This window comes from Melozone crissalis, unplaced genomic scaffold (assembly GCF_028551555.1).
Source record: "Melozone crissalis strain CALT ecotype California unplaced genomic scaffold, PUWL_Pcris_2 ptg000019l_1, whole genome shotgun sequence".
Lineage (NCBI taxonomy): Eukaryota > Metazoa > Chordata > Aves > Passeriformes > Passerellidae > Melozone > Melozone crissalis.
The window spans coordinates 22,801,095-22,828,059 of NW_026535797.1; the positions used below are offsets into that span (position 1 = coordinate 22,801,095).

Below are 26,965 nucleotides of genomic sequence, written 5' to 3' on the forward strand. Positions count from 1 at the left end.
TGTTTGCTCTTCAGGCCCCTTGGGCCCTGTCATATGCTATTTGTTCTTGCATTAAGAGGTAGTTTGACTCGGCTGGGCTGACATTTCCTTCAAGTCAGTGTATTCCACTCAGGCAGTAGCAGCTACCAAAGCAATAAGTACAGACTTGAGGCGCAGCAACAATCATTTAAGTGGCTTTTTTGATTCATATCCAGGGCTTTTCGCATTTTTACTGGTCATTCTGAATCCCTGAATCCAAAATGACACATTTTTTTAAAAACTAGCTTTGCTATTCGATATTCAGGCAACGTAGCCTCCTCATAGTTAATGTGGCTGCTCATCAATAACACACCTCAGAATCTGCAACTGAGATGATGAACAAGGACTGATACTGCTGCATGATACCAGAGGCATTGATCAGTTCTACTTTTCTTCTCCACCTCATGAAGGATACCTGATATGTGACTACTCTCCCAGTCACAACCTGCCTTCCTTTTCCTTCCATTGCCTATTTAAATTTTACTTTTTACTGTAATAGGATGTCCTTGTGTTCACATCTTAACTTATATTTTTTCCTGTTGGAGTTCCAGTTATTTTTAAAAAGTATCCATGCTCTTGTGCCTTTAATGGGACAAACTTTTGCTGATGTAAAATGGGTAAAAACAGTCATGACAATGCTGAGTATTTTTCTGGTTAATTTGCATTTGTAGGTATTGTTGGAATTTGAAAGATTTGTTTCTGATTGATTAGACTCTTCTAGTATTGCATCAGTGTGATTCTGCCCATGCCATTTGATGTGATGCAGCATTCAGTTAGAACAGTGACTTCCTAAATATGAGTCTAGACCATCTGTGATGCACACAAAGAGCATTTGTATATCAATTGTCTATTTATATCAGTTAGTAATATGTTGTAATTTAGAGTCATTAAAAAGGTGCCCTTAAAAAGGTTTCCAATCCATCTATCCATTTCATATTTGGTAATGCAGATTTCTACTTATGTGTTAGTAAATCTCAAAAACTCCCATTCTCTGACCAGGTCAGACCACTTGTCATCGGGTCCCAGGGAATCCCTGTGATACCATTTCCATCCTCTGTTCTAATCAAGCAATACAAGAAGTCAAAGTTTTGTCTGATAGCATAATACCCTCCACCACTGGGGGAACCTAAAACCTACGCAGCACTTTCAACATTATCTTAACTGTAGGGCTGCTCAGAATGATTCAAAAGTCACAATTTGGATTTCAATTTATTAATGAATTTTTCACATATTTGTTGTTTTCATACTCCAGACTTCTTGGCTTCCCGGCTCCTCCTAGATCCTCTGGATCTCAAACCACAGCTGAGAAAAAGTTTGCAAAATGGCCAGCTATTTCTGGGCAGGTGGAACAGGGGCAAAACTGACTTGAAAAAGGAGTTTTTAAAGCAAATTTACAAAAAAACTTCTAAAGATAAATATCAGCTACAGACAAGACAGTGCTTTAGCTGATTTACCTCTTGGGTACTTCTAGCTGACATGCACTAAAGATTTCTGGGCAGGAAAGCAAGTACCTGTCACTTTCTGTAATTTACAAGGATACGAAATAGCAGATTATACAGTCCACCTTTGTTCCAGAGAGGAGAAAAGAGTTTGACCATTACAAACAAATCTTAACAGAGCTCTCTTCTGATTCAATCCGCTTTGTCTTTTCTAGCACCTTGGACCAAAGTTAAGTCAGTGTAGATAAAGAGTAAAAGGAAGAGACGGTTGGGTCTGGGGAGAAGCTGAGGGTGCCAACACTGGGCTGGAGAATAAATTTAGCAGCAACAGAGATGAGGAAGAAAACAATGTCTGGATTTGGAAGCTTGGCAAGTTCTCCACTCGCTGCTCAACCTGTGTTTAGCAATTCTGATGTGCTACTGAGCAGACAGCTCAGGCTCAGGACGACTACTCTCCCTCAGTCCCTCTTCAGCAGGCAATGAAAGCAGGCTGTACTTTGAAAATCTTCCCCCATCATGCAAACTGACACAGGCATGCTTTTCAAAAACCCACAGCCAATCTGTTGATCATTACTTATTTACAAAGGCCTTCGGGCAGAAAGTCCTGTAAAAACCATACTTGATACGGTATACACTAGCTTTTTCTGCTTGTGGAAAAAAGTACCCCTAAGGCTACCTCAAACCATCACTTTCTATTGCACATAAAATGTACCGTGTAACACTAAAGTATTTAATATATATGGTATAATATATCTACAGCAAAGGCATTTGTGTAGAAGTATGTTACCCTGTATTTGGTAATTTGATGTTTTGCTGAAGGCTATGACTTGAAAAAGCCTGCACCTAGTACAGAGGACCTGTCATCTCAGTACCCAAGAGCCAATAGAATAAAGAAGTACCCTTAAGCAGCAAAACTTTGACACAGCTTTGAAGCATATGAAAACAGTATAACTCCCCAGAATTATTATTACTCAAGATCAAAGAAATGAGGCATACTTTACATAGCAAACAGGGACAGTGTGTTCAGTTCCTTCTCTCTCTCTCCCTTTCTCTTTCTTTTTACTTCTACTTCCCCAAAATTAGAATCTGGGAGAAGGTGAGGGGGGGAATCTCCACATGTGTAAATTTTAACCAGTTAAAACAATTAGCACCAGATAAGAGGACTGACCAAAGGTAAGTAAATTGAAAACTATGCTAGCATGACAACTGGCACTATAAAAATGAGAAGTTTGCCAGTATGCTCATTTTATTCTTCCTCATAAACTGTAAACAAGCATGTAAATCAGTGTCATATGGGCAAGGCTGAGCTAACAGGAAGGCAGAGAACTTTTAATGACACATTCTACAGAAATAGATGGTCAATAGGGAAAAAAAAAGCCACAGCTGGGTGCATTTTCCCTCTGTGAATCAATCTCACTTTTGGTTCTGTAGTCTAAACAGAGATGAAGACGATTTGTGGAAGTTACGTCCTTGAATATGCCCTATATTGCAGAAACAATAAACAAATATGGATGCCTCTGTAACTGCACAAAGAAAATTCCAGTCTAGTGACTGAAATACAAAGAGAAATATCACCTACCTGTATCCAGAATCATTACAGGAACAAAATCATTGTCAACAAAAATGATAAGAGATTTTATTTATGGAAAGAACTATATATTTGTATCAATTTTTTTTTCACTTAACCTCTGTGAGCAGACACAGTTATACACACATAAATCTCCAATTCCACGAATGTGTCCATTTATATATGCAAATAAGTTTACATTTTCTGTGTATGTGTACATATACATACACAGAGTGGAAAATCTCTGCTATGGTATTTATGGATACAACTATGGACTGAGGGTCTATCCTGGGTTCACAGGATATGCAAAAACAGAGCAGGCACAGCCTTGTTGGAAACTATCTACTATGGGATCTAATTTTGACTGAGTTGAGCAGGTAAAAGGAAAAGCACAGTGAGATAGAATGCAAATCACATAATATTTTAAGAGATTACAATTTCTTGTTGCAGTTCTAGTTTTAACAAATGTCCTAGAGGTATTTTATCCTATAAAAGGAAACTACATAGTTATACAAAAGAGTACTAGCGTAAAATAATGTACACATAGCAAGAGGGGGAAATATCACTAACAAGATGTTGTTTTCATCACCCACTTTTAGAGCATATACTACCCTCTTAAAAATCCCTGTATTTCATAATTAATGTGCTTTTAGCTTGACTAAAACTGCGTTAGTTTTGAACTTTGCTTTGGCAAGTACATATATTATTAGACTTTTTCATCAGTCTAAATCAATTAACAGAAATTTGATTTCAATCGACAGGATAAAAGGAAGGTAATATTCAGGTTCATTTTTGATTGTGATGATACATCTCACATATGGCCTTAAGTACAGAAAACAGTACTCAGAGGGAATCCAACAAAAAGAGAATTGCCTGAGGCAAACTAACCACATGAGTTCCCCTGATTGGTTAGTGCTATCATTAGTGCCACTGCTGTTTAAGAACTACACATGGACAGGACAGGGTGACAGCTAAGACTTTAAAGCCTATGTATTTTTCAAACAGCTTTTCAAACTGTTTTTCATGACAGAAATTTTTTTCAGCTCTATCATTAACTGCTGACAAGCTGACAGAATAAATACTTCAGCCTTTCAGAAACCATCTAACAATCTTTTTTTTTCACCCCCTCCCCTTATTTTTGATGTGGGGGGAGGAGAGGAGGAAGGAAGAAAGAAAGGAGATGAAGATATGAGTTTCTTACAGTCTTACCTCATCAGTTTGGGTGAAGAGTTGGGTGAATTTCGCATGCCTCCATTTCGCTGCTTTTTTTTGGGTGATAGTGTCGACGGCTGCTCATCTTCAACTGGAAATATAAGGAACTCATGAGATTAAGTACTGCTCTGAGTGCAATGTGAAATACAAGTGAAGTAGCAAAGAACACACACTCTATGTCCATTCACGCACTGATACTTCATTGCTAACATAGGCCAACAGTAATAAAAATCAAATACATGTTAGTCGAAGAGATTGGTTTGAAGGAGAAGCAGAGAAGAATACCAGGGTTTTGAACACAGGTGTTCAAATTGGTTTCATACTTCAAAAACAAAGGCGGGGGAACCACATTCGGGTTATTCTTAGAGTTATTATCAGTTAATCTGCGCTACAGAAAAATAGAATTAGTGCTCTGCTGTATTCCCAGACAGATAAAGAACTATTTTCAATATCAACATAACAGCTGCCAGCCTGCTTTTGCTAATGAACTAGACACCAGTTGGTTTTCGCTCCTCACATGCCAAACAACAGAGTCTTCATGAAGAGATGTAAAATATTCAATGCCTTGATGTTCAATGATTCAGTTAGTCGGGAATGTGAATGCAGCCTGCCATTGTGCACAGATCTCCAGCACAAGTCAGACCTCATCGCTCTACTCTCCTCCCAAAACGGAGCTTTAACAGGAGTGAACAGAATGAGGTTGAATGGAAGTGGGGAGACAATACCTGTATAACAGAGAATGCATGTGTTATGCAATCTTTTAATGAGGATGAGGTGCATTTTCAAGGACAGATTGATTTCCAGATAGAAAACCACTTAGAGTTTTGTCAGTCATAAACTACTCTTGGATAACTTATGTCACAATATGTATTGCTTATACAAGTGCAGCTTCCTAAGAACTCATCTATAAGAATTAACCCGCATCTTTACAGTTTTGAGATTGTAACTGCACTTGATAATCTGTATGTAACTTTTACATGTACTATCAAAGGGAATAAACTCATGCCTGCTTTCTCAGGTTCATAGTAATGCTACTTTATTCTGGTACAAAGAAGGAAAAATAAACTTTTTCCCATCCTACTGTTAACTGAAAAATTAATTAGAAGATACTATAACTGATGCCTAGGAAGCTTTTACTTTAAAGCTAAAAGGAAAGACATCAGTAGTAGTAATAGTAGCTGCTATATTTAAAGAGCTTAGTACACATTAGTGGTGCACAAGCAGAGGTTGAGAAAAAATACTACTTGCAATAAGGTACATAAGAAAAACAACAAAAATGGGATATATGTCACCTGCACCAGACTTATCTGTGCAGAAATTAAACAATAGTCTTTTGCTATAACTCTCTTCTGACACTACTTTATTACAGACTGCATTCCAGCCTACCACCTCTGTCTGTTTGCCCAAGCCTGCTATGGAACTTCATTTTGCCTTGGTCAACACCAAAGGGCTGAGCCCTGAAAAGACAGATTTTGCTTTTAGATGACCTGGCATCATCTAGAACAAGGAAGTCACAACCAAAGAAACTCTGCAAAGAGAAAAATCAAACCCAAAGCAACCAAACAAAGCTAATCCTAAAATAAATGTGCCAAAGAGTGGTGTAAAAGATAATACTTAGATCAGAACAATGACTGTCTAATAATGATTTATTCACCAAGTTTCCTCTCTTCTTAGGCAGCATCCCTAAAGACAAAGGAATTTTCTTCTCATTTGACTTTTCTTTCTTTTTCCAAATCAAAGTCCTATAGTATAAATGCTTATTGATGGTTAGTTAAATGCCTCTCAGTCAAATTTGGCTGGGAAATAAATAAGCCCACAGAAAATTCTCAAAAATACACAAATTGAAATTTTATTTCTGTGACAGTTTGCACATATTAAACTAGATCACTTCAGTATTTAGCTACATATACCATGAAGTGAACATGCACAGAATTGGTTTTTTGGTAATATCTTTGCAGCTCTGATTGCAAAAAAGCACAAGTCTTTGTGCTTTTTAGAACACCTTCTTCAAATTATTCCCTTGAAAATGGCCTAGCCTTGTTTTAAACTTCTCTACCAAAAAGTTATTTGCATGCTATTCCGCACAGACAATAGCTTTCAAGATATCCACTGTGCTCTCTTGTTCTTTATTGTATATAAATATTCAGGTTCCACCACTTAAAAGATCAAATGAACAAGAATCATGCAAAATTTTCCTTCCAGAAAACAACAAATGATCTGTTTTACTGTCTTGGGAGTGAAAATTCTAAATTTCACTCAAATCATTCTGTTACCATGGGGTTACAGAATGTTTGTCCACCGATGCAGTATGGCACCACAAGTGTGCTGTTATACAATTTTAGCAGTTCAAGGGAGATACACATCCATCGGGACCATAGGCAAAAATCTTACAGTAACACAAGTCAACTGTAGATAATATTATAACCAGAAATATTTCTCTGCTTAAGAGAAAACAATATTAAAAAATAATATTCTTCCAGGTTTTCAGCTAGCTAATAAGACTTCTTCTTGATCCTTTCAAATTCTGTAAGTTAATACAATGAGGATGCTTTTGTACTATATGGTCCAACATTTTTGTTCTGCAGTGCTGCCAGGTGATGTTAACCTGCTGCCCAATTAAAATCAAAGTCTTACTTTGTAACCACCCAAAATAACAACTTTTAGAAGTACATTTCTAGCAGTCTGCACTTGTTATTGGTACCACATCTGCAATAAATAAGCTTCCTTTTTGGATATGTGCTTGTCATATTCAAATCATGTTACTGTCACCAGTTGCCTGCAAAGCCCCAGGTTGGCAAGGCTGACTAATTAATTCCTGTTAGCAAAGCCTTCTGAGGGCTCTCAGTTTGTTGCTTAACCAAGAAAGGCATTTATTCTCATTGTAGTAATGGAAGTAGATCTATATTCATCATATGACAGAAAATCAAGTTTTATTTTTCATTGAAATCTCTGCACAGAGTTTACAGGGCATCTGCAGTTTAGCAACACAGCTCCATAGGAATGGGGGAAGGGAACACATGAAGTTGAAATACATGAATAGTATCTAATGGACACTATTACCTATGGTTTGGTTCCCAAAAATGTTGCAGTGATAATTCACAAGTGGTTTCTTAGTAGTAAGTATATATTTAATTATTATCCTTCAGATACTCCTATCAATTTCCTGCCTATTTAAAGAAGTGGATCTAGCAAAATTTTTAGTAAGGTTATTAAATATTTTAGTTTCATGGTTTCTGTGTCTGCATTAATTTAAAAGGGAGTCTTAAAATCACTTGTTCTTATGAAAGACAAACATATTTGCATAGTGGGGCTGTGATATATGACAAATAAATTCTGATATTGTATGCTTATTTTTGTTAATGAGTTCCCATTTTTTATGTCTTTATACTACAGGATTTTTATTAACTACAGCCACATTATGTTACAGAGACTTTTTCTACCACTTTAATGAAAATTGGAAGTTCAAGAATTGGACACAGAGTTTTATAGATTTGGAACTCGGAGTTCTAATAACATTCAAGAGCTTGTTTGCACATCCCTAAGTATAACACTTATTGTACTGCTGTAACAACCCAGAGCTCACTTGTCTAATAACAGTTTTGCAGTTCAGGAAGACTCAATGCTAAAAAAATGTCAGGCGAGCCTAATGAGGCTTCAGACACTCAGTTTTATGCTGGAGTTTAATTTAAAGTTACAGTGATGTTTTAACATGTTTGCTTATTCTTGAGTAAAGAGTGTTCATTATTTCAATGACATAACCTCCAGACAATGTTCCACGAATTGGTTTAAGATGTGCTGGTAATTTTAACAGTCTTAATATGGAGTTGAACATCTGTAGCAACATATCACTTGACTTTTATCCTCATTTCAATTTTAAAGCAAAAACAAAGAGTAAGTCTTCCAAAACAGGGGACAAGTTCATAAATTTTTTCTTTGTTATTTTCTAGCTATTTTTAAAACAACACTGTCTCGTTCACTGGCTCTCCCAGGTCACTAGCTGCACTAATTTACAGATGCCTTTTTAGACACCAAAAAGAGCTGAAATTTGAAATAACATTGATGTTACTGAACATCACATGAACTGGGATACCTGGTAAGTTCATTCTGCCTAGCATGTAAATGCTCCAAAGCAATTAAATCCTTTGAAAGGTAAAGCACAAACCACCCAGAAACATTAGTTGACTAGCTATCTCAACTTATTAATCACCACATCTGGAGAAACCCACATCTGTAAGCACTTAACAGAGCATTAGTAATGTCATAGTCACATTGAAAACAGACTGCAAAACCATGCACAAGCCATTCTGTATTGCCTTATGCATCCAACTACTGGGCTACCTACGGAGATCTTGGTTCAACCCAGGTTTTTGGGAATGGTAGCGGTATTTTACAGGCAAGCTGAGTGCCCTTTGCAATCTACAGTAGGTAGATTTTCCTTGTTCAACAGAACTCAGTAAGTTAAGGTGCAGCAGCGAGGGGTTGTTGGGTAGGAGGAGGCTCCCTTTACGGTTATTAACAAGTGGAACAGGTTCCGGGATTCCTTCAGTGGACTTGGCATCAATCAATGCATTAGTAGTTGCATTCTTGAACTGATATGAACCTTTTGGGTAACTTGGTCTAGCTGCATTCTTTACTTCTAAATAATAAGAAAAAATTTAAATTAATTTCTTTGTATTAAAAAAATATTTAAAACCACAGGCATGAATCAATTTTGATATTATGTGGAAATACAGACATTAAAGCTTAAGGTAGCAGTTCCAACAGCAGAAATTAAGGTTTATACCTGCAGCTTTCTTATGTTGTTGTTTCTTTTTTTCCTCTAAAAATGACTCTTTATAGAAGAATACTTATAGAAGGATTATTCAACAATATTATCACCTTTAAGCAATAATCCCATCCTATGGTAAGTATGTCTGAGGTAATACTTATTTCCCCATGTTGATAAGGGCTTTGAGATTTACTATCTGTGGAAGATGTTTATTTCTTTGAAACTACTGAAAATGACAGGGGAGGTAAAGCACTCTGCTGCTATTAAAATAAATAAGGAATCATAGAAAACATAAGGTCACCACTTCAAAATTGTGCAAGCATACTTATGGAATTAAACTGATTTTAAGGAACCCACATAAAAATTGTTGAGTATTCAACAGTGTTGAATATTGTAAATTTCAGGAGGTCATACACAGTACCTCTGAAAAGAAAGTTAAGAAATTCAATTTCCTAAATATGGATTTAGCTTAAAACTGTGATTCTTTGTCTTCCACTGATAATATATCAAGGCTACTTAAACACTACCCTATCTACTAATACCTCTAACAAATGGCACCCGCAGTAACAACCAACAACAAAATATTTTTCTGGTAAAAACACACAATAAAGATCTTCTCCTTATTCTTGTTTCATTCTGAATGAGTATAGTACAGACAAGGTATAGAACAGAGCTGCTAAGACCTTATTATTGGTTGTATAATGAAGTAAGAAGTTTAGGTAGGGAGTAGTTGGCGGACTGATAAACTTGCAGCATTATTTAGTTTTGAAACATATATATATGTTTCAATTGCCTTAAAGATTCTATGGAGAACACTGAGCAGAGACTAGAGGCAAAGTATTTGAGGTGAGCATGTTTTCTGGGATCTTTGTTTAGTTTACCACCAGCTAGAAACACCATCTGGTAACAGGAAAGATAAAAAAATAGCATTCCCATGCTTGCCATTTTTCTTCAAGCACAAAATCTGTCTCTCTCATGGAAAAGGTGAGGGCATAGGAATTACAAGAGTCATTTGAAGGTACCTTTTAACAAGGTTGAACATGTTGGTGGCAAAGCACCCATTCCAATTCAATGACCTTTTGATGGCTTGCTACTATTCTGAGGCAGATTGAAAAATTAGTGAGAAAAGAACGAAAAACTAATTTATTATACTATTCTGATTTTTACTAATAGAAGTAAAATAATAATAATAATAATAATAATAATAATGCATACTCACCAGAGTTCACATGTATTTTAAATCATCAGAAGAGAGCATATATCTTTGATTAGCAATAATGACAAGAAGACAAAATATTGAATACACTACATGAAAATTATCAATTCTACCTCAGAGTTACTGGGTTTTTTATCAAATTTTGTACTTCTACTTTTGATATTCCTCCAAGTGAAATAATTTTCAGATGATAAAATATATCTGCAGAGAACTATCTCCCTACACATGTCACTGGTCAAGCATGTATTTGAAGGCCTCGATATGCATCAACTCAGTTCTATTTTTAAAGTGAAGATAATAATACAGGAAATAATCTTTAAAAATCCACATCCTCTATCAAAGTATCTTCACGTGAAATGGAAGAAGACCAGAATCTATTAAGCTTACCAACCCTTTAATCAAGTTATAAGAAACACCATAATCTTTTTACAGTCTCTTCTGGAGTTCAATAAGTGATGGTTTCAGATACCAGACCTGACTATTAAGCAATAACCTGCCATAGCAGTGTATGTTTTATGGCATATTCCATGCAGACACATTCAAGCTTTCCTAAGATTCTGTGCTTGTGGTGGCACAGCATGTGTCAGAACAAAAATACTTGTCTTTTGGTATGGTTTCATATCTGGAGCTTGGCATCATATTTAACAGCACCACATGATCTTGTTCAGCAGAAAGGCGGACTGAGCTGCTTAAAACCTAAGTTACTTCCCCTTACTTCCAACAGTGTGGACAGGTACTACCACTGGGCATGGGCATAACAAGTTGCCAATTTTTTTTGGTCAAATTATTCCAGATTCAAAAGTTTTAACTACTGGTTTCATCCCATGACCTCTAACCTCCTGCCTCAAGAGCTTAGATCAAAGTGGAAGAAGCCCAACAGTGGACGAGTAATGAAATTCTTTGTAAATTGGATGATTTTCTTTCTCCGCTAGTTTATGGCCCAAGTCTTTTTACTCGTCTTCAAAAGCAAGGATTACAGAATAATATCTGAATGACCTATCTTTGGTAGAGATAATAATCTCTTTTTCCATTCCTCCTAAAATTACACATATTTTTTTACCACAGAAGAGTGAAACTGGTTACTCTTAGTGTAAATAGTCTGAAGGTGCATGCTGTGCCACACACATGGGGCTGTCAGAATACACCCTGAACTACACGGGCAAGCACAGAGCTTTTGGATGAAGCAGTTCTGCACAACCAGGTAAGAAACACATGTCAGCTTCAGCAGATACAGACTATAGTGTGCAGAACCTAAAACACTTATGGAGCATTCCCCAGTTCAGCAAAGACAGTTGATTTTTATCAATAACTTCTTTAAAATCTGATTGGGTTATTGCACTATTATGTGGGATGATTTCCATAAAAAACATATTTGGGAAACAAAGATTGCTGTTAATTCTATGGAACTAAATACATCCTTACATATTGTCACTGCCTCACTAGGTTTGGCAATCAAACTGTCTGGATTGGGGTAATTCTTCGTACCACTGTGCAACATCAAATCACAACCTCCAAATCCACCAGGGTTCTTTACTAAGTATGGGATGAATTTAGTACCACCAAGTCCACTAAAACAGGACTATTTTACTAGTCATAGTTAGATTAATTTATTTTTATGTAGTATGACATATGACTATATTTCCAATGCAAACAGGCCTGCATTGTTTATGCTGCCCAAGTTCCTTAGAACTGTTCAGTACATTTTCATGTATCCATAAGGCATTATTATTACCTAAGAATATTTTGAGAGCCATTTTGAGACCAAATTTTAAACTACTTTTTGAGAATGGCAAACAGTAAGGAACAGGATAAAAGTAGAGTAGGGTAAGAAATTCCATTTTCTGTAGTATTTTCTAATTGCACCCTGGGTGAACACAATCTACTTTTAATAAATGCTGCGCAGAATTTGCCCAAGAAGCCTGTCAGCATTAGAGAGATAAAAAATAATATGTATTAAATGTGATATATTAATGCAATCGTAAAGGTATTTTGAAGTTGTATATATTCCTATTCCTTACCCCCACCCTCAGGAACTCCCTTTCAAGCTCAATGAATATACACTTGCCTACAGACTGCGTTAGGGAATCATGCCTGTTTCTATTTCTATACATTTTATTTATTATAATGAAGATAATTTGAATTGCAATCTGCAACTCCCTGAACATTTTTAAAACAACAAATGTAGTTAAACTAATGCCTGTGGCAATCTCTATTTATTCTTTGTGAGCATACACTTGCCATAACTTAAAACTGGGCTGAGCTTTAATTTAAATGTAACAAGGCAGAATACCAGTACAGCGCTTTCAACAAAATGGCTGAAACTGGCTTCAGCATGATTTGCCTGGAAGGGAAGATGAAAATGTGTTTTAAAGAAGAAAAAATATCCTGACCAAAACCAGACATTCTAAACAACCACCACTGATACCCAGTGCTCCTCTCCTCCCCCATCTCTATCAGCGGCTAGGCTTTCAGCACTGTTTTTCACCAGACACTAGCACAGTGTTTTCCTTCATAGTCAGCCATCAGCCAGAGCTGTCACTTGCAGATACTTCATTTTTGTTTCAGTCTAATTCATACTGCACCCCCTTAATCTCTGTAGTGAGTAATGCCATGTCACTGTGAAGATATGTCAGATCCAGCATTAGAAATACAGAGAGTGTTCCTAAAAGCTAAACTATCTTGGTTTGAAGAAATATTTTATTTCTCCCCCCAACTTAACCGATGACTTTCTCCTGAACATCTTCCAAGCCGACCTCCAAAGGAGCAGTCACCCTTCTGCAATCTGGCTCAGCTTTCATGGGGTGGGGGGTGAAGACAAGCTGCAGCCCTGTATTTCTAAATGCAAATAATCAATATGTTGATTGAGCTTTTGGCTACCAGAGTTCTTTTGATGGGAGTGACAGCAAGCATGACTTGCCACATTCAATGACAAGCCTGTTTAGACTTTTTTCTACCTACCACTTTGTGAATCAGGCAACTGAAAATACCCACAGCAATTCCTCCAAACTGTCAGCTATTGCTGTGATTCCACCCAGCACCCCCTGTACAAGACAACAGATTAACCATTAGGCTAGATATGTTGAAAATATACAGCTTCAACCTTTCCTCAGCTAGCTCAGAGCGATGTATAGATGATTATTTCAACCGTCAGCTGCCGCATAGACTTAAACCCCTGCACAATAACTCCTGGATTCATCTGCCCCTTGTCAAAGTTGCACAGCTTTACTTTGAGCATACATAGTGTGGCAGTTTCACTGCGGATCTAGAATAATCCAGACGGCTGCTGTCTCTTTGTTAACAGGAAGCTAAACTGATGAGTTTGTAATGCATTTCTTATCAAAGGTACTTTCAAAAAAGGAAATGTGCCAAATCAGTTGGGGTTGGAATTTAGCATAGTATTGAAATATGATTTAATCAAAACATTTGTTATTTGTTGGGGGGAAAAAAAAACACCCCACATTATTCATCCTCTAAAAATCATTTCATGCCAGTGAACTATTTATTTAACAAATTTACTTGATTTTTTTTTTTTTTTGGTGGTAACAGATGTAATGAAATCATTGACTAGAAACTACAATATAATGGTGCTTGATGAGATACAGGAATGTTAATTTTAGAAACTGTGGAGCAGCGTTCGCTTGGTGTCTGAAATGGTAATTCAAATGAAACAGGATTGCTGCTTTTGTTTCTATGTGCATTACATACTCAGGGAAATGCATTTCGTTCTGGTTTTTTAATACAAAAAGATACACTGCATATCTACACACTAACACCATTAGAAACTCAGGTGAAGCTGGGTTTTGGTTGCAGTGTCTGCCACTTAAAGCGGATAAAACATCAAGATCCAAGAATGTCAAGAATGCATCATCAGAACATTTTGCAAATACTGAATGGTGCTTACATGAGACATTCTCTTTGAAAGAAACATTTCTCTTTTTTTTTTTTTTCCCTCTTTTTGTCCCAGGCTTGTACTTTCTGGCTAAAGGCAAAAAAATTTCAAAACAAATGCATTGTGTAGACTATCTCTTTCTTTTTTTCCTTTTTCTTTCTATTAGTATCCAATACTTAAATTTTGTATTAATAATACATGGTCTTTAAGGCTTAATTATTCTCCCACATTAAGAACTGAAACTCAGCTACAGATATATTTCTCATCTTTGCTTTTCCTCGAATGCTGAAAAAAAGACAGTTACCAGCAAATGTGGAATCTTGCCATGCTGGATCCTGTTATTAATTTAAGATGGCTGCTCTGATACTCAGTGAAATCAATACAGACTTTAAATTCCTGATCTTTTAGAGTAACTTGTATATAGGATGAAAAATAGCCTACAAAGGAGGTTGGAAACCCAGAAAACCTTTAACTTGAATCCTTTGGTGAAAAAGGTCTGGCATTTGGATTTACATCATTTGTGCTTGTTTTTAAGAGTAGAGAAATTCCCTAAGGTTACCACAGAAATATGGTATTTTTTTCTTTGCTCCTCCAGTTTAATTCAATAACTAATAACTAATTCCGTAACTAATATGAATGTTGTATTAATTATTATCACTTCTCTGCTACTATGACTTCAGCAAGCAAAGTGGTTTAAGGCTTTCCAAACTGTGGTTAATCCAAAGTCCAGTAAAGTCAGAAAAAACATTTACCCAGACTTCAGTGGACTTTAGATCAGGAGCTGTTCATAACTCATGTATATGAGAAGCAAGCCTTTCCCATATATACAGCATTTTACACACATTGGTGTGTGCAATTTTGAGAAGAAAGGCTTCTGATTTCATGGATCTGATTTCTCACTCCAATACAGAGGTATATAGACAATAGGACACTATTTGTACATAACAAACATCTTCTCTTTTCCCTGCCAAGTTTGCACAGTAGAAAACAAGCTACTTCAATCCCTAATCAAATGCTAATTTATACTTAGACTAAGTCATAGGTCCATTGAACCTTGAACATATTTTCTAAATCAAATTTTAGTATTCTCTCATACATTTTTCTTGATTTTTAGTCTTCATTCTCCACTGCCTTTTCAAATTATGATTCACTCCGTAATTGTTTATTCAAGTCATTAAACTGTTATTGGAAAAATGTCAAGTGAAAAGTTTAAAAAAAAAAGCAAAGCATCAGTGAGCTTTTTTTTCCTCCCTGTCCATTTAATTGTCCAATAGACTTCTCCACTATGCCATATCCATACAGAATACTATTTCAATAAAGTAAAGTTTGTTTTGGGAAAGGGTGAAGAAATGAAGATGTCCCTAAACTGCAGAACTTAAACCAGAACATGGTCTATTTTCAGGGGGGTCTGTTCTCCAGACAAACATCAAAGTGAAGGGAACTGACTTTGTCTTTTCAGAGTGCACTTTGGAGAATAAGGAAAGTTAAAGTGTCTCATTGGTATGGCAAGTGTAAATATGCTGAGTTAAATTTTAAATTATATTACTTCATTATAACAAGCTGTTCTGCTCTGAACATGGAGGAGGAGCTGCAGAAAATGTTACCCCAAGTGTCAGAAAAAAGCTGTTCAGACCCTGTGCTTCCTACCAAGTCACAAGCAGCTATGGCACTATGATTTTGGAGCCCCAGCTGCTGTCTTCAGCACAGCAAAGTACAAAAGGATTGCTCAAAGCCACATGGTTGTTAACATTTTAACAGACTGCCTGATTACCCCATGGCTACAGGCAGAGGATTGGGAATCTCCTGACTGAGATTTAGTTTAACCACTGATCTTGGGTTACACAGCATTGGGTGGCTCACTTGCAGACAATTCTGTTTTAAAGGATTTTATTAGTCACAGATCTTGCTAGAATTCAAGTGACCAAGTGATGTGAAATTGTGGCTGTTAATCTCTAATTTTCTCAGACCTAGTAAGACTGTGATGTTGCTACTGTTGTTTGAAAAGTACATTTTGAATATATTCCATAAAAATATACTGTATTCATATGTGATACTGTTATTACAGTGCTTGGTGGTTTGGTTTTTTTTTTATTAGACATGAAAGTGTGCCTCTAACATTGAATAACTGTAACATACTTTTTATTTCTGTGTTTCCATTTCCCTTCCTTTAAAAAAAAAGTGTCAATTAAAGGGCACTGATTTCCTTATGAGCAGCCCTTTGACAGTTCCCCAAGGTGGGACATGTAAAGCCAAAAGACACATCTTTGAGAGATACTTAAAAATAGCAACACAGAGCAAATTATAATATTCCATGCATTGTCATAGACTATCCTTGTTTCAATGCATAGCAACCCAAATTGTATTGTCCTTTGTCCTATTGCCTCAAAGAAGATTGTGACACCAACTATAAGGGACACAGAGGAAGAAGTTGAGACACTAGCAAGGGCACACTGTAGTTATGTAGTTCTGCTAAACTGTAGGAGGAATCTGTCTTGTTTTTACAAAGTTAAGGAAGTTTCCCCTAAAAGCACTCACAATCTGATCAGTCACTGCAGAAAACAGTGAAGTTCTACTTGTGGACAAAAAATAAGCTACTATTAAAAAAAGAAAAATCTAAATTTGAAAGGGTAATCATCATTGTGCCTATGATCTCTTTACTGTTTATACTCCCCCTGCTCCATTAAATTCAGAGAAAAATATACAATGCCTTGAAGTAACTATGAGTAAAAGTAAGGACAGGAGTCCTTGGTGATTGCTCCACTCCTTGGGATTAGAAATCTTATATTTACAGCATAGATTGTGTTTGTCAGGCAGAGTATTTCAGTGCACAGGGGAGCGATATTTCCATGCCTTTGGAGCAGGACTCCACAAATTCCAGCTCAGTCTTGTGGGATCTCAGTCTCTCAGAACTGGGGTGCAGGGTGAGCAAGACCCCCCCTGGGGGGCTCAGGAGTCCTGGAATGCTGCCAGAAATGTCTGGTGGCTGGACTTTGATCCCACATGGGAGATGACATCAGTATGAGGACAGGAGGATTTCACTGGGGTGAATGGTGAAGGGACAAGTTAATTGGAGTGTGAGATACAGGGTTTAAGATCCCTGTACAGGGGGGTCTAGAGAGGCAAGATGGAGGGATTGGGGCGTGCCCTTCTCCTTCTTCTTCTTCCTCTGGGCCTCCATCTTCTGTGGTGATGTTGGCACTCCGGGATTGGACCTTACTAGGGGAACACTGGTTAATAAGGGTAGAGGGTATTGGAGAAAAATGATAAATATTGTATACGTAACTCCGGGTATAAAGATAGGTGACCGCCCCAGGGGCTTTCAGTGTGTGCCCATGGCTGACTGCTGAGCAGAACTCTGTCAGGCCAAGAGAAAATCTTTTAGATAAGCAATTAATAAACACCAAGACCAAGAACAAATCTGAAGCTTCCTCTCGTCCTTTCGAACCCGGGGGCCCAAGGCCATCTTTGGGCTTTTCCCCAGACCATCTGAACAGCCCAGAAATCCCACACAGTCTTGCTGCAACTGTTTCCTTCCTGTGAATATTGAAAAGTAGATTTCATCCTGCAGAAATCTAATTAGAATTACTACTTCTCTTTTCCATTTAGAAGTGCCAACTTATCTTAGCATCTTAAAAATACATATGTCTAGTGTAATTTCAACCTACATATTCTAAAGTTTTAAACTGAAATAAAATTTTACCTACCTTGCTCATTACAAAGGACAGTCTAGGTCCCTGCCAATACCACAGTGAAGTAAAGATTTTCCTACGCTTCTTATAAATCCAAGAGATTGTATTCTTAAATTCTAAGATTTTATGTAGTTTTTTTCAATTCTTCCTCTGCTTCCCCATGAATTGCCTTACTTTTAAAAGCACACTTGAGAGGATGTGGCTGAGGTTGTTTCTATTTTGAACTAGGTGGTTAATATGCAACTGATAAATTGGGGTTTTCTTCATATTTTTTACTTTGTAAAATTTGATACCATTAAATTTCTTTTGGCTTGTGTTTATCTTTGAAAAAAAGGGTGTAGAAATGTCTGTGTCTCTGAACAAAAAGAACTGAAATATTAACATTCAACTCTGGCTTTCTTATCATTCATCTTATTCAGTTTTCACCCACATCAGTGGAAGAACTTCCATTTACTAAATTTTCATAGGATCAGGCTCAGTGATCCCCAATACTCTTTCAGACTTAGCTGTAGTATTCCTCTGGGATGGAGGTCTTCACACTCCTGTTATATGTGTGCCCATCATATAATTTCATATGTAAAGTGTGAAATGCTGTGCTTATTTACATAGACACTGGTTCTAGAGACAAGTGCTTACACTGCATACACCTCTATGGCAAAAAACTGTATATACATTTAAAAGAGCCATCTGAAATATCTTTTTTTAATAAAATTGTTTCCTTAGCAAAGCAATACATAATGAAGCTCTTGCAGGCGCCTCAGCCACTACTGATTTCTAAGGCAGCACCACCACCTGCTGGTTACAGGGAGTTTCAGGACCCAGTGCTGTTTTCCTGTCTCCATATCCATGTATAAACATAATGCTATAAAATACATACTATTTCTCAGCTGTTCTTATACATAGAAATGTTGTTACCAGAGGAGATTTTTAGCATATTTGTTGCAGTTTAACAATATTCTATTAGGTGAATTATGGCTTTCATAAAAGCAGGCAATGTTAACAAATAAATTGTTTTATGCAAAGTACTGTAAGTCACAGGGTAAACATTAAAATTAATCAAATAGATTGAACCTGCTGTATTAAAAGGCTACTGTCACACAGGCAGGTTTTATTACATACAGATACACAGTTAAATACTCTTTATAACACTAAGAAATGAGTATTTTTTTTTCTAAGTGATCCCTACTTTAGTGTATTCTTTTGAAGCTTTTTTCTTGCTTTTAACAAATGCATCTAAAAAAACAGTACTACTTGTTAAATATATTAACATAAAAACCAACCAAGATAAAAATAACTAAGATTAAATCTACAAAACAATAGCAAAGTAGTGATAGCAAAAATGGAGACGAAATACAATCAATTGCTATGGAAATTTAGGGAAGTACAGTACATAATTTCTAGGTAAATACTGGCAAAAAAAAAAAAAAAAAAAGGAAGCAAAACAGCACAATAATAACAAAAAACTCCAAAATCCATACCTCTGCAATAAGCTCACAGCAGCTTGGCCAAAATTGATTGCTATGGGAAGCAAGAGCTGGCAATCCACCCCATAGGGGCAGAAAATAAAGCATAAGCTAAGAAATCTAATGGTTACAACTAACAACAATGTTACTAACATCATAATTTTGATTTTTCATAGAAGGAATACTCAAAGCAATGGATGTATACAGCAAGGATCATAAATTCAAACACAACTTGAATAGGCTTAAAATACCTCCATATAAAATTTAAAAAAATACTGTAATGAATTCTCTCAGATAATTTCTCTATTATTAAAAAAAACCTACTTTACTGATGAGATTGACACTTCTGTAGCAACTAGGGTTCAGGTCTTTTGAAATACTGTGAGAGGGGAAAGTACGCCACCTCACATTCACTTCATCTAAGACCATGATGGCATGAAATGACATAGGCTAGCAACAAAGAAAAAAAGTAATACTGAATCTACCCAACTAATCTGATATTAATGTTAAAAAAAATAATTACATATGTTTTGTCCTTTTAGGTTTTACTTTTGATACTAAAGCTACAGAGAGATGCCAACCTAGCTTAGCTCATGACATGGATCAGACACATCATAGCCCATGATGAGGAACAGCTTTAGAAAGAAAATTTCATGAAACCCAACTGCATTGTGCTTGGCACTTCTGGATTCATTAACCAAACCTCGATGAGAATATGGGCATTACCAAAGAAAGAGAAGGGAGCTCAACAGAGCACCCTCACTGTTCTCACACAGTGCAATTAATCAAGAGGAAAAAAAGCAATGGAGAATTTTTGAGAGGATTGTCAAGGTGTTGAATTAGAAGGTTACCAAGTTGTGTTCGATAGAGCACTTGGTGTGCTCAGCACAAAAATCACTTAAACACTAAGAGCATAAAATTAAATACAGGTGATATCCCTTTTTCAAAGTATGTAGCACGGTAAGAAAGAAGACTGATAAAATTAAAAAAAAGAAAAGAAGATTCTGCAGGAAACCACAGAACTGCCAGGATTTCTGTTGTATTATCACACCAACTTCACAATAAACTCTACAATCACCTGGAGCTGAGGAACTCTCTCCAACAGAGAAAAAATTGATGTATAAAATTTCATAAGATTTATAAGTCAGTTACTACCCTAAAAGAAACTATATCAAACACAAGTGCCACAGGATGCCAATATATTTGGAAATACTGTTGCTGCCAGATGTTTTGAGAGTCAGATACTGAAAGCATCCAGAAATCCTATGCTCAGGGGACACTGACAGCTGTCAAGAAAGTCATCTTCCAAAATCAAATTGCTTGGAGCTCTACCTCTGAGGGTTTTATTTTGTCCTGTTTGAGGAGAAAGAAGAGGGCACACAAAAGACTTATATGCTAAGGGCAGATTAAAACCAAATGCATATTTTGACATATTTTATGTTCCTCATGGGCAGAACTCAAGGATACTGCTGGGGAAATCTGTGAGACCCAAGGGACAATATCAGGATGTTTCCTGAGGAGTATGTGGATCTTGAGTATTGAGGCAGAATATACAAACCTGAAGATATGATTCTGGCATGCCCTCAAGCTACAATTTTAAATGCAAAACAAGAATTTTGCTACTTAGCAGCAGAAGTATCAGTAAAGCTGTTGATGAATGAGCTGTGGCATTCAAAGACTCCATCGGCCAATCAAAAAGATCTTTTAAGTTTGATCAGCCACTAGACATGCTAACACTAGAAATCCTGAATCCAAAAACAGAGCAGGCGCTTTCATGAAGTAGGAGATAGTATTCTCAGGGATTATTCAGAATAAACAAAAAGACAGAGAGTTCTCCACAGATCATGCTCTAATGAAAACTACATGTGGTAGTGGTAACGGGAGATCTGAAACAAAAATTTAACTAATCCTATACTTGAAAGAGGCAAATTCAGGTGTAGGTAGTTCTAAGAATGCCATAACCTTTATGATAATGGCATACTGAAGTGCAGATAGAGAACAGAATTCATACTTTATAAATTAACATGCAGGAAGATCTGGTGTCAGCAAGTTAGAAGAACATCAATCCCTGCTCTTACAGAATTTCACACTGATCTGAGTCAAGTCCAGATTATGTGATTGGATTCTTGGCTTGTCTTCCCTGGCACTGCAAATTGTTTGTTCATCTACTCCTCTTCCAAACATAACCAAGGGCTTCTGCTGAGTCATGTAACTCTCTGAAGTGTAAGATGCCAGCACATTGGACTCCTTGTATGGAAGGATCCTGTCAAATCGTGAGGATCACATTACTGACTCCAGGCTCTGCAATCTTAGCACTATGATTACCATTACAAGATCTCTGCTGAGACTGACATCTGTCCCAGCCCTACTGTCTTCTCATTTTTCTCCTATGTCTGAATGAAGAAATAAGTAAGGTATATCTTGTTACTCAGGGCAAGGAGACTCTTGAACACAAAAAATCAAAACATATTTAAATAAATTCTTCATATATATTCACATGTATTTATTTATTTATTTGTTTTTCCTTGAGTAACTTTCCTGTAGAACACAAGTTTTGGTGGAAAAAAAATCCATCTTTTAAGAACTATTGAAAAATTTAGATCTTTCTAAAAAAAAAAAAAAGAAAACTGATTGAAATGAAAAATGAAACAAAAATTACACTTTCATGTCTCAATTTTCACAAAACATAATTTGTCAAAAATTAAAATTTAACATCAGTAGAACTCAAAATGTGCAACCTCACACAACAGGGTAAATACTTTTTTCTGTGGAACACCAAAAGCAATTATTAGCATCCAAGAGTTTGCAAACTATGTTTTGCTCATTGGAAAGCTTATTGGCTTTGTTCAGAACCAAGTACAAAACAGTGTTTCTTGTCAAAAATGAGACAAGATACAAGAATTGTTAGGAGTCCATTACTGATGAGAAATATTAGCAGGTTATCTGAATATTTGGGACACATGCTCCATATGTTGGAAAGGACAGTATGTAGTGCAAGCCAGAAAAGCACACCCTCTTCTATTCAGCAGTGCATCTCACTTTTTCTCATCCTTCTGCTGTCTCATGGTGTGAATTATAGTCATTTTCATACCCTGCAATTCTAAATAAATACTGTATCACTCCCTTGCTGCCGCCCATCTTGTGATTGACTGATCACAGAGAACCTGGCAGTCCTTGCATCTTCTGGTAGATCAGGAATTATTCTAATAGAGCTCAAGCATGAATACAAGGAAAAAAATAATCTTTGGACAAATGCCTGCTAATGAAATATGCTATCAGTTTGCACCTACGGATTCACCACATATTGCTCATTGAACAGGGATAAGCATCATCTCTACATTAGGCTCAGAACTTGCAATTGTTTTTATTCTCTTCAAGAAGAATCTCTGTCATATCAGCCAATAAAACTTTCCTAGCTAGGCAAATATTTATCTTGACTTACAAATTACTGTCCATGTGTCAAGCTGCTATTTTTACTTAATGACCAATCCCACATGGGATCATCTAAGTATGACAGAAGCAGGGCTAATCTTAGACTAAACTATGTCCATTGTTAGATGCACACCTGACAAGAGTTTGCTCAAAAACAGAGCTTCCATTTCCTGCTGCCCATCTTCCTCCATAGCATAGGGTGACGTAAAATCTCTCTCCACATTGCCAGACTTGCTGTGTCAGGGAACATACAGCACCACGGAGTGAGAGTGAAGATAATGTCAGGAACATGGGAATGGAGAAAGGAACATGCGTAGTGCAAGCAAAATCTTTTATGCAAGAACGAACAAAGGAAATTGCATGACAAAGATCAAAGATGCTATAATGAATTTTTGGTTTTCCTTCAGCAGTTCCTCAAAGTAAACAAGGTCTGCATTCCAATTAAAGTTCAGAAGCAGCTGAAAACTTCAGATTATTTTAAAAATATGGCAGCAGAGATACTTCTCTGCTGATGCAGATAAACTCAAGTTACCCCTGCCCTCTCATATAGTATACCCTTTCTAAACCTCTCTAAATTAGACAGCCCTAATAATGGTAATTTCCCCACACCTTCTTTCTGTCTTGTACCCCATTTCACTCTTCTCTCGTTCTTGCTGTGCATCTGCATTCTTAAGCAAAAATCAGAAAATCTGAAAATTGGCCTCTGAAGGGGAATGCCTATGTCAAAACAACATTTAGACTTATATTTAGGACTTCAAAATGTAGATCTCGAAGCACTTCTCAGCACAAAATGTAATATAGTATAATAGATTGAGAATACAGTATTTTCATTTTCTGAAGGGAAGAACTATAGTCACGTAGTAAGTCAGTGACACAGTCAAGATTGGGATCTCTGCCTTGCAGCACTTTTTTTTCCCATTTTTGCCTAGGTAAAATTTCCAGTCAAACTAAAATGCACACAGGAGTGTTTGACCAGATAACACCAGACACATCTTACACACTAATAATGCTTTCTCCACCCTTCCTTTTGAGAATAATTGTACTGTGCTAACAAGACCTGATCAGTATCAGTGAAGCATGTCTGTGTGAGATAGCACACATTATGCTTCCTAAAATCTTTGATAATATGTGAATCACAGAATTACAGCATTCAATATTAAGAAATAAGGAAAGCTATATTAAAATATTATAAATATATTATAAAAAATGCTAAAAGAAGTTGCTGAATAGTCTCCAACAGTGAAGGGATGACTGAACTTTATTAAAAAATATATTACCAACATAGTTAAAAATTTACATACTGAAATAAATGTATTTATGATTTCTTAAAAATAAATTAAAACTTTTCCTCATATGTTCTGTCCAACCCCCTCCTGTCTACTATAACCCCAATCAAAGCAACAGTACAGCACGGGCACTTGTCTTGTGGCACTTCAAGAACCTCATATGGAGTTATATGACAACAATCTCCTCTTTTCATGCAGAACATAAATAATTCATGAAGTTGTGTTTCCTGGCATACACAAATACCTCAGAAGGTTCTAGGTACTCAGTAGAAAACACAAAGACCCAGAAAAATTGTCTTGTAAGTTGCTTCTGACTTTCAGACTGGGGCTGACCCACTCTGCTGGACCCACACTGATCTTGATAAAATCTGAAGATCTCTTCTAATTCAATAGATTTTCCTAGGCTAGGAAAGAAATAGGTTGGCTGCCCCTGCTTCCAGTTCTGGAAGCATGGAACTTATATTAGTCACTCATATTAGTGACTACTAATGTCACTGCAAACCTGATTAAAGGTGTGCACATATTAAATATGCTAGGGGTCCCATGGGATAATCAGATGATGGATCCACTGTGTTCGATGTTTTCCATATTTCTCCTGTCTTTATATCAAAATGCATCAAAAGAAAAAACACTGCCATGCATAAAGCAAAGGCTTTCATTCTAGGGGTTTTTATACTAAACTGCATTCCATTTTATATGTTGTAACAATATTTTGGTCTGTTATATACTTCAATGACCCTCTCCTTATATTTGCTGTAATACCTTCAGATTACATAAAATGTGTAAGATATAAGACAGAGGATTTATTTTTCTCTCAATCTGAGGAGAAATATTCCAAATTGATGAACATGTTTTTTCCTTGAATTATAAAAGGAGACAAAGAATAAGGATGTAAAAGAAAATAAATTGTAACAAGACTATGACATGTACAGGATTTACATAGCAAATTTTAGTTTTGAAGTAATTGGAAAAGAACATGAATTACGTATCAAAGTGTCTCTGGGATTAGCATGAGCTGATAGTTTTCTGCCGTTGTTGTTTCAGTATTAATTTGAGACCTTGCCCAATAACATCCACACAAACTATCTGAGAGTCAAAATGGCAATCAATTTGTGGGACCTATCCTGAAAAATGGTACTAACAACTTCCCAGCATCAATGAGCTTCTCAATTCTACAGCTGTTTTAAAAAGCTTCCTCCCAAAGGCACATTTAGAAGTAAATTAAATGCAACTTTGACTTAATTAACGTTTTAAATGATAATGAATACAATGTAGATTCATAGAAGGCATTTACATTGTGTTATAAAACTGATAAAAATTTAATAACTCTTTGTTAATAAGTTATGTCTCTCCAGACCCATAAAGCCTAAGGCAGTCAATGCTGTAGTCTAGGGCCTAATCCAGGTTCCTAATGCAGGTGGTATAAGGAGGCAGGAGACTGACTTGACACTTGACATTTGCTCTAAGCCTGCTCTGGATCAAGCCACTGCTTGTTCATAAATACTTTACTTCATATAGTAAAGGTCAGAATTTGGGCTCAAGGCAGGGCTATGACAGAAATGCTCAAGCTGAAACCGAGCCAGCTCTGGCATCTGTCGCTTGAAATAGCTGGAAAGCAGCAGAGAAGGAGACCTAACTGGCCAGCATCTGTCCCACACCAAGGAGGTAACAGGAAGAATCTGCTGCCTGGTGGTAAGAAACTGTCATGGTGAGTTTCGTGACAACCAGCCACACTCAGGAACTAAAAATGCAAACATAATTTCCATGTCACCTTGCATAAGGCCCTCTGCTAAATTCACTCCACAGGATGCAGACAGCATCTTTCCTAGCTTGTACCCATAAAAGCAAGGCACTCACCAGCCCCTTCCTGTGACCCTAGCAAGAATCACTACTCAACCTAAAGGCCTAAAGAAATTAAAAGCAGACTTTTTGATCTTTCCTTCCCCCACTATCCCAATTTTTCAAAGGTTTCAATGCTAAACTTAGCAGTGCCTCCAACCCATGATGATGTGAGAGTTCATCTCTTGTTAGAGACATCACAAACTGGGCAGAGCTTACTCTCATCAGCATAGGGGTATACAATGCATCACAAAAATCACCTGGAACAGTGCATGCCTCATTATTTATATTGTCTAGCAATGAGCCAGGTTGTCTCATTTATACCATTTTACCTTCTGAAAACAGCTTAATTTGGAGTGTTCTGGGGTTTTTTTCCTACTACAGCATTTCTACCTCTCAGTATTCACCTATATGCTCATACTATGCCCAAAAGAAGCTTAAATAATTTAGCAGCACTCAGATTCTATTAAAATATAGTACAAAAAAAATTCATTTTTTGCCTTAGAGCATAACTACCCAGTTGAAGTCACCTATTGCAAAATCACTACTGTTTCCTGTCACTTTTCCCCTTTTGCAATTAATGCTGTCTCTTCAGTGTTTGAAGAGGAAATACAGAAGTCACAGTGCACTCATATATGTGAAGAAAGTGATGGAACAGATTCTTGGAGACTCATGAGGCCATTTACCAGCCCATTCTGATCACTGTTTCACTGTTACCAATACAGAGCATAGTACAGTTGGATCAAGGAGGGGATCACCTCCTTGAGGAAGGCTGGACATCGGAGGGCAAGAAAGGCACACAAAGGGTTGGCTCAGTGAAACCACTGCTCCAGCAAGCAGTTCTTGAATGCTAGTTAAAACTGTGATTGCAAATATTGAGTCAATTCATCCCATCTTCTTTAGTGGAAAGATCTGAATGCATCTTTGTCTGGTTTTGTGGGCTTTAAAACCCCACTGTCCAGTTTCAGCAATACCAGCTTTCTCAACAGTGGCTCGTTCTCAGAAGATGGCTAAGGAAGGTGATTCCCCTCATGCCCCAGTAACAACTGTTAAGGTGTATATGCTTGATTTCTTTTTCAGTGGTACTGGACTTGTATCTTAACTGAGTTGTCTAAAATAGCATTCTTTCTTACAAAAACTGGCAACT

General features: G+C 36.8%; 1 protein-coding gene across 28 annotated transcripts in view; it reads right to left on the minus strand.

The window, feature by feature from the left end:
• The window catches only part of KCNMA1 (potassium calcium-activated channel subfamily M alpha 1), a 411,380-nt gene that overhangs the window by 58,704 nt on the left and 325,711 nt on the right, over positions 1-26,965 (minus strand). For all 28 annotated transcript variants that reach the window (XM_054276930.1, XM_054276928.1, XM_054276929.1 and 25 more), the window contains one exon: positions 4,234-4,327. In XM_054276930.1, the coding sequence (XP_054132905.1) occupies positions 4,234-4,327 (94 nt within the window). The remainder of the gene's footprint in view (positions 1-4,233; positions 4,328-26,965) is intronic.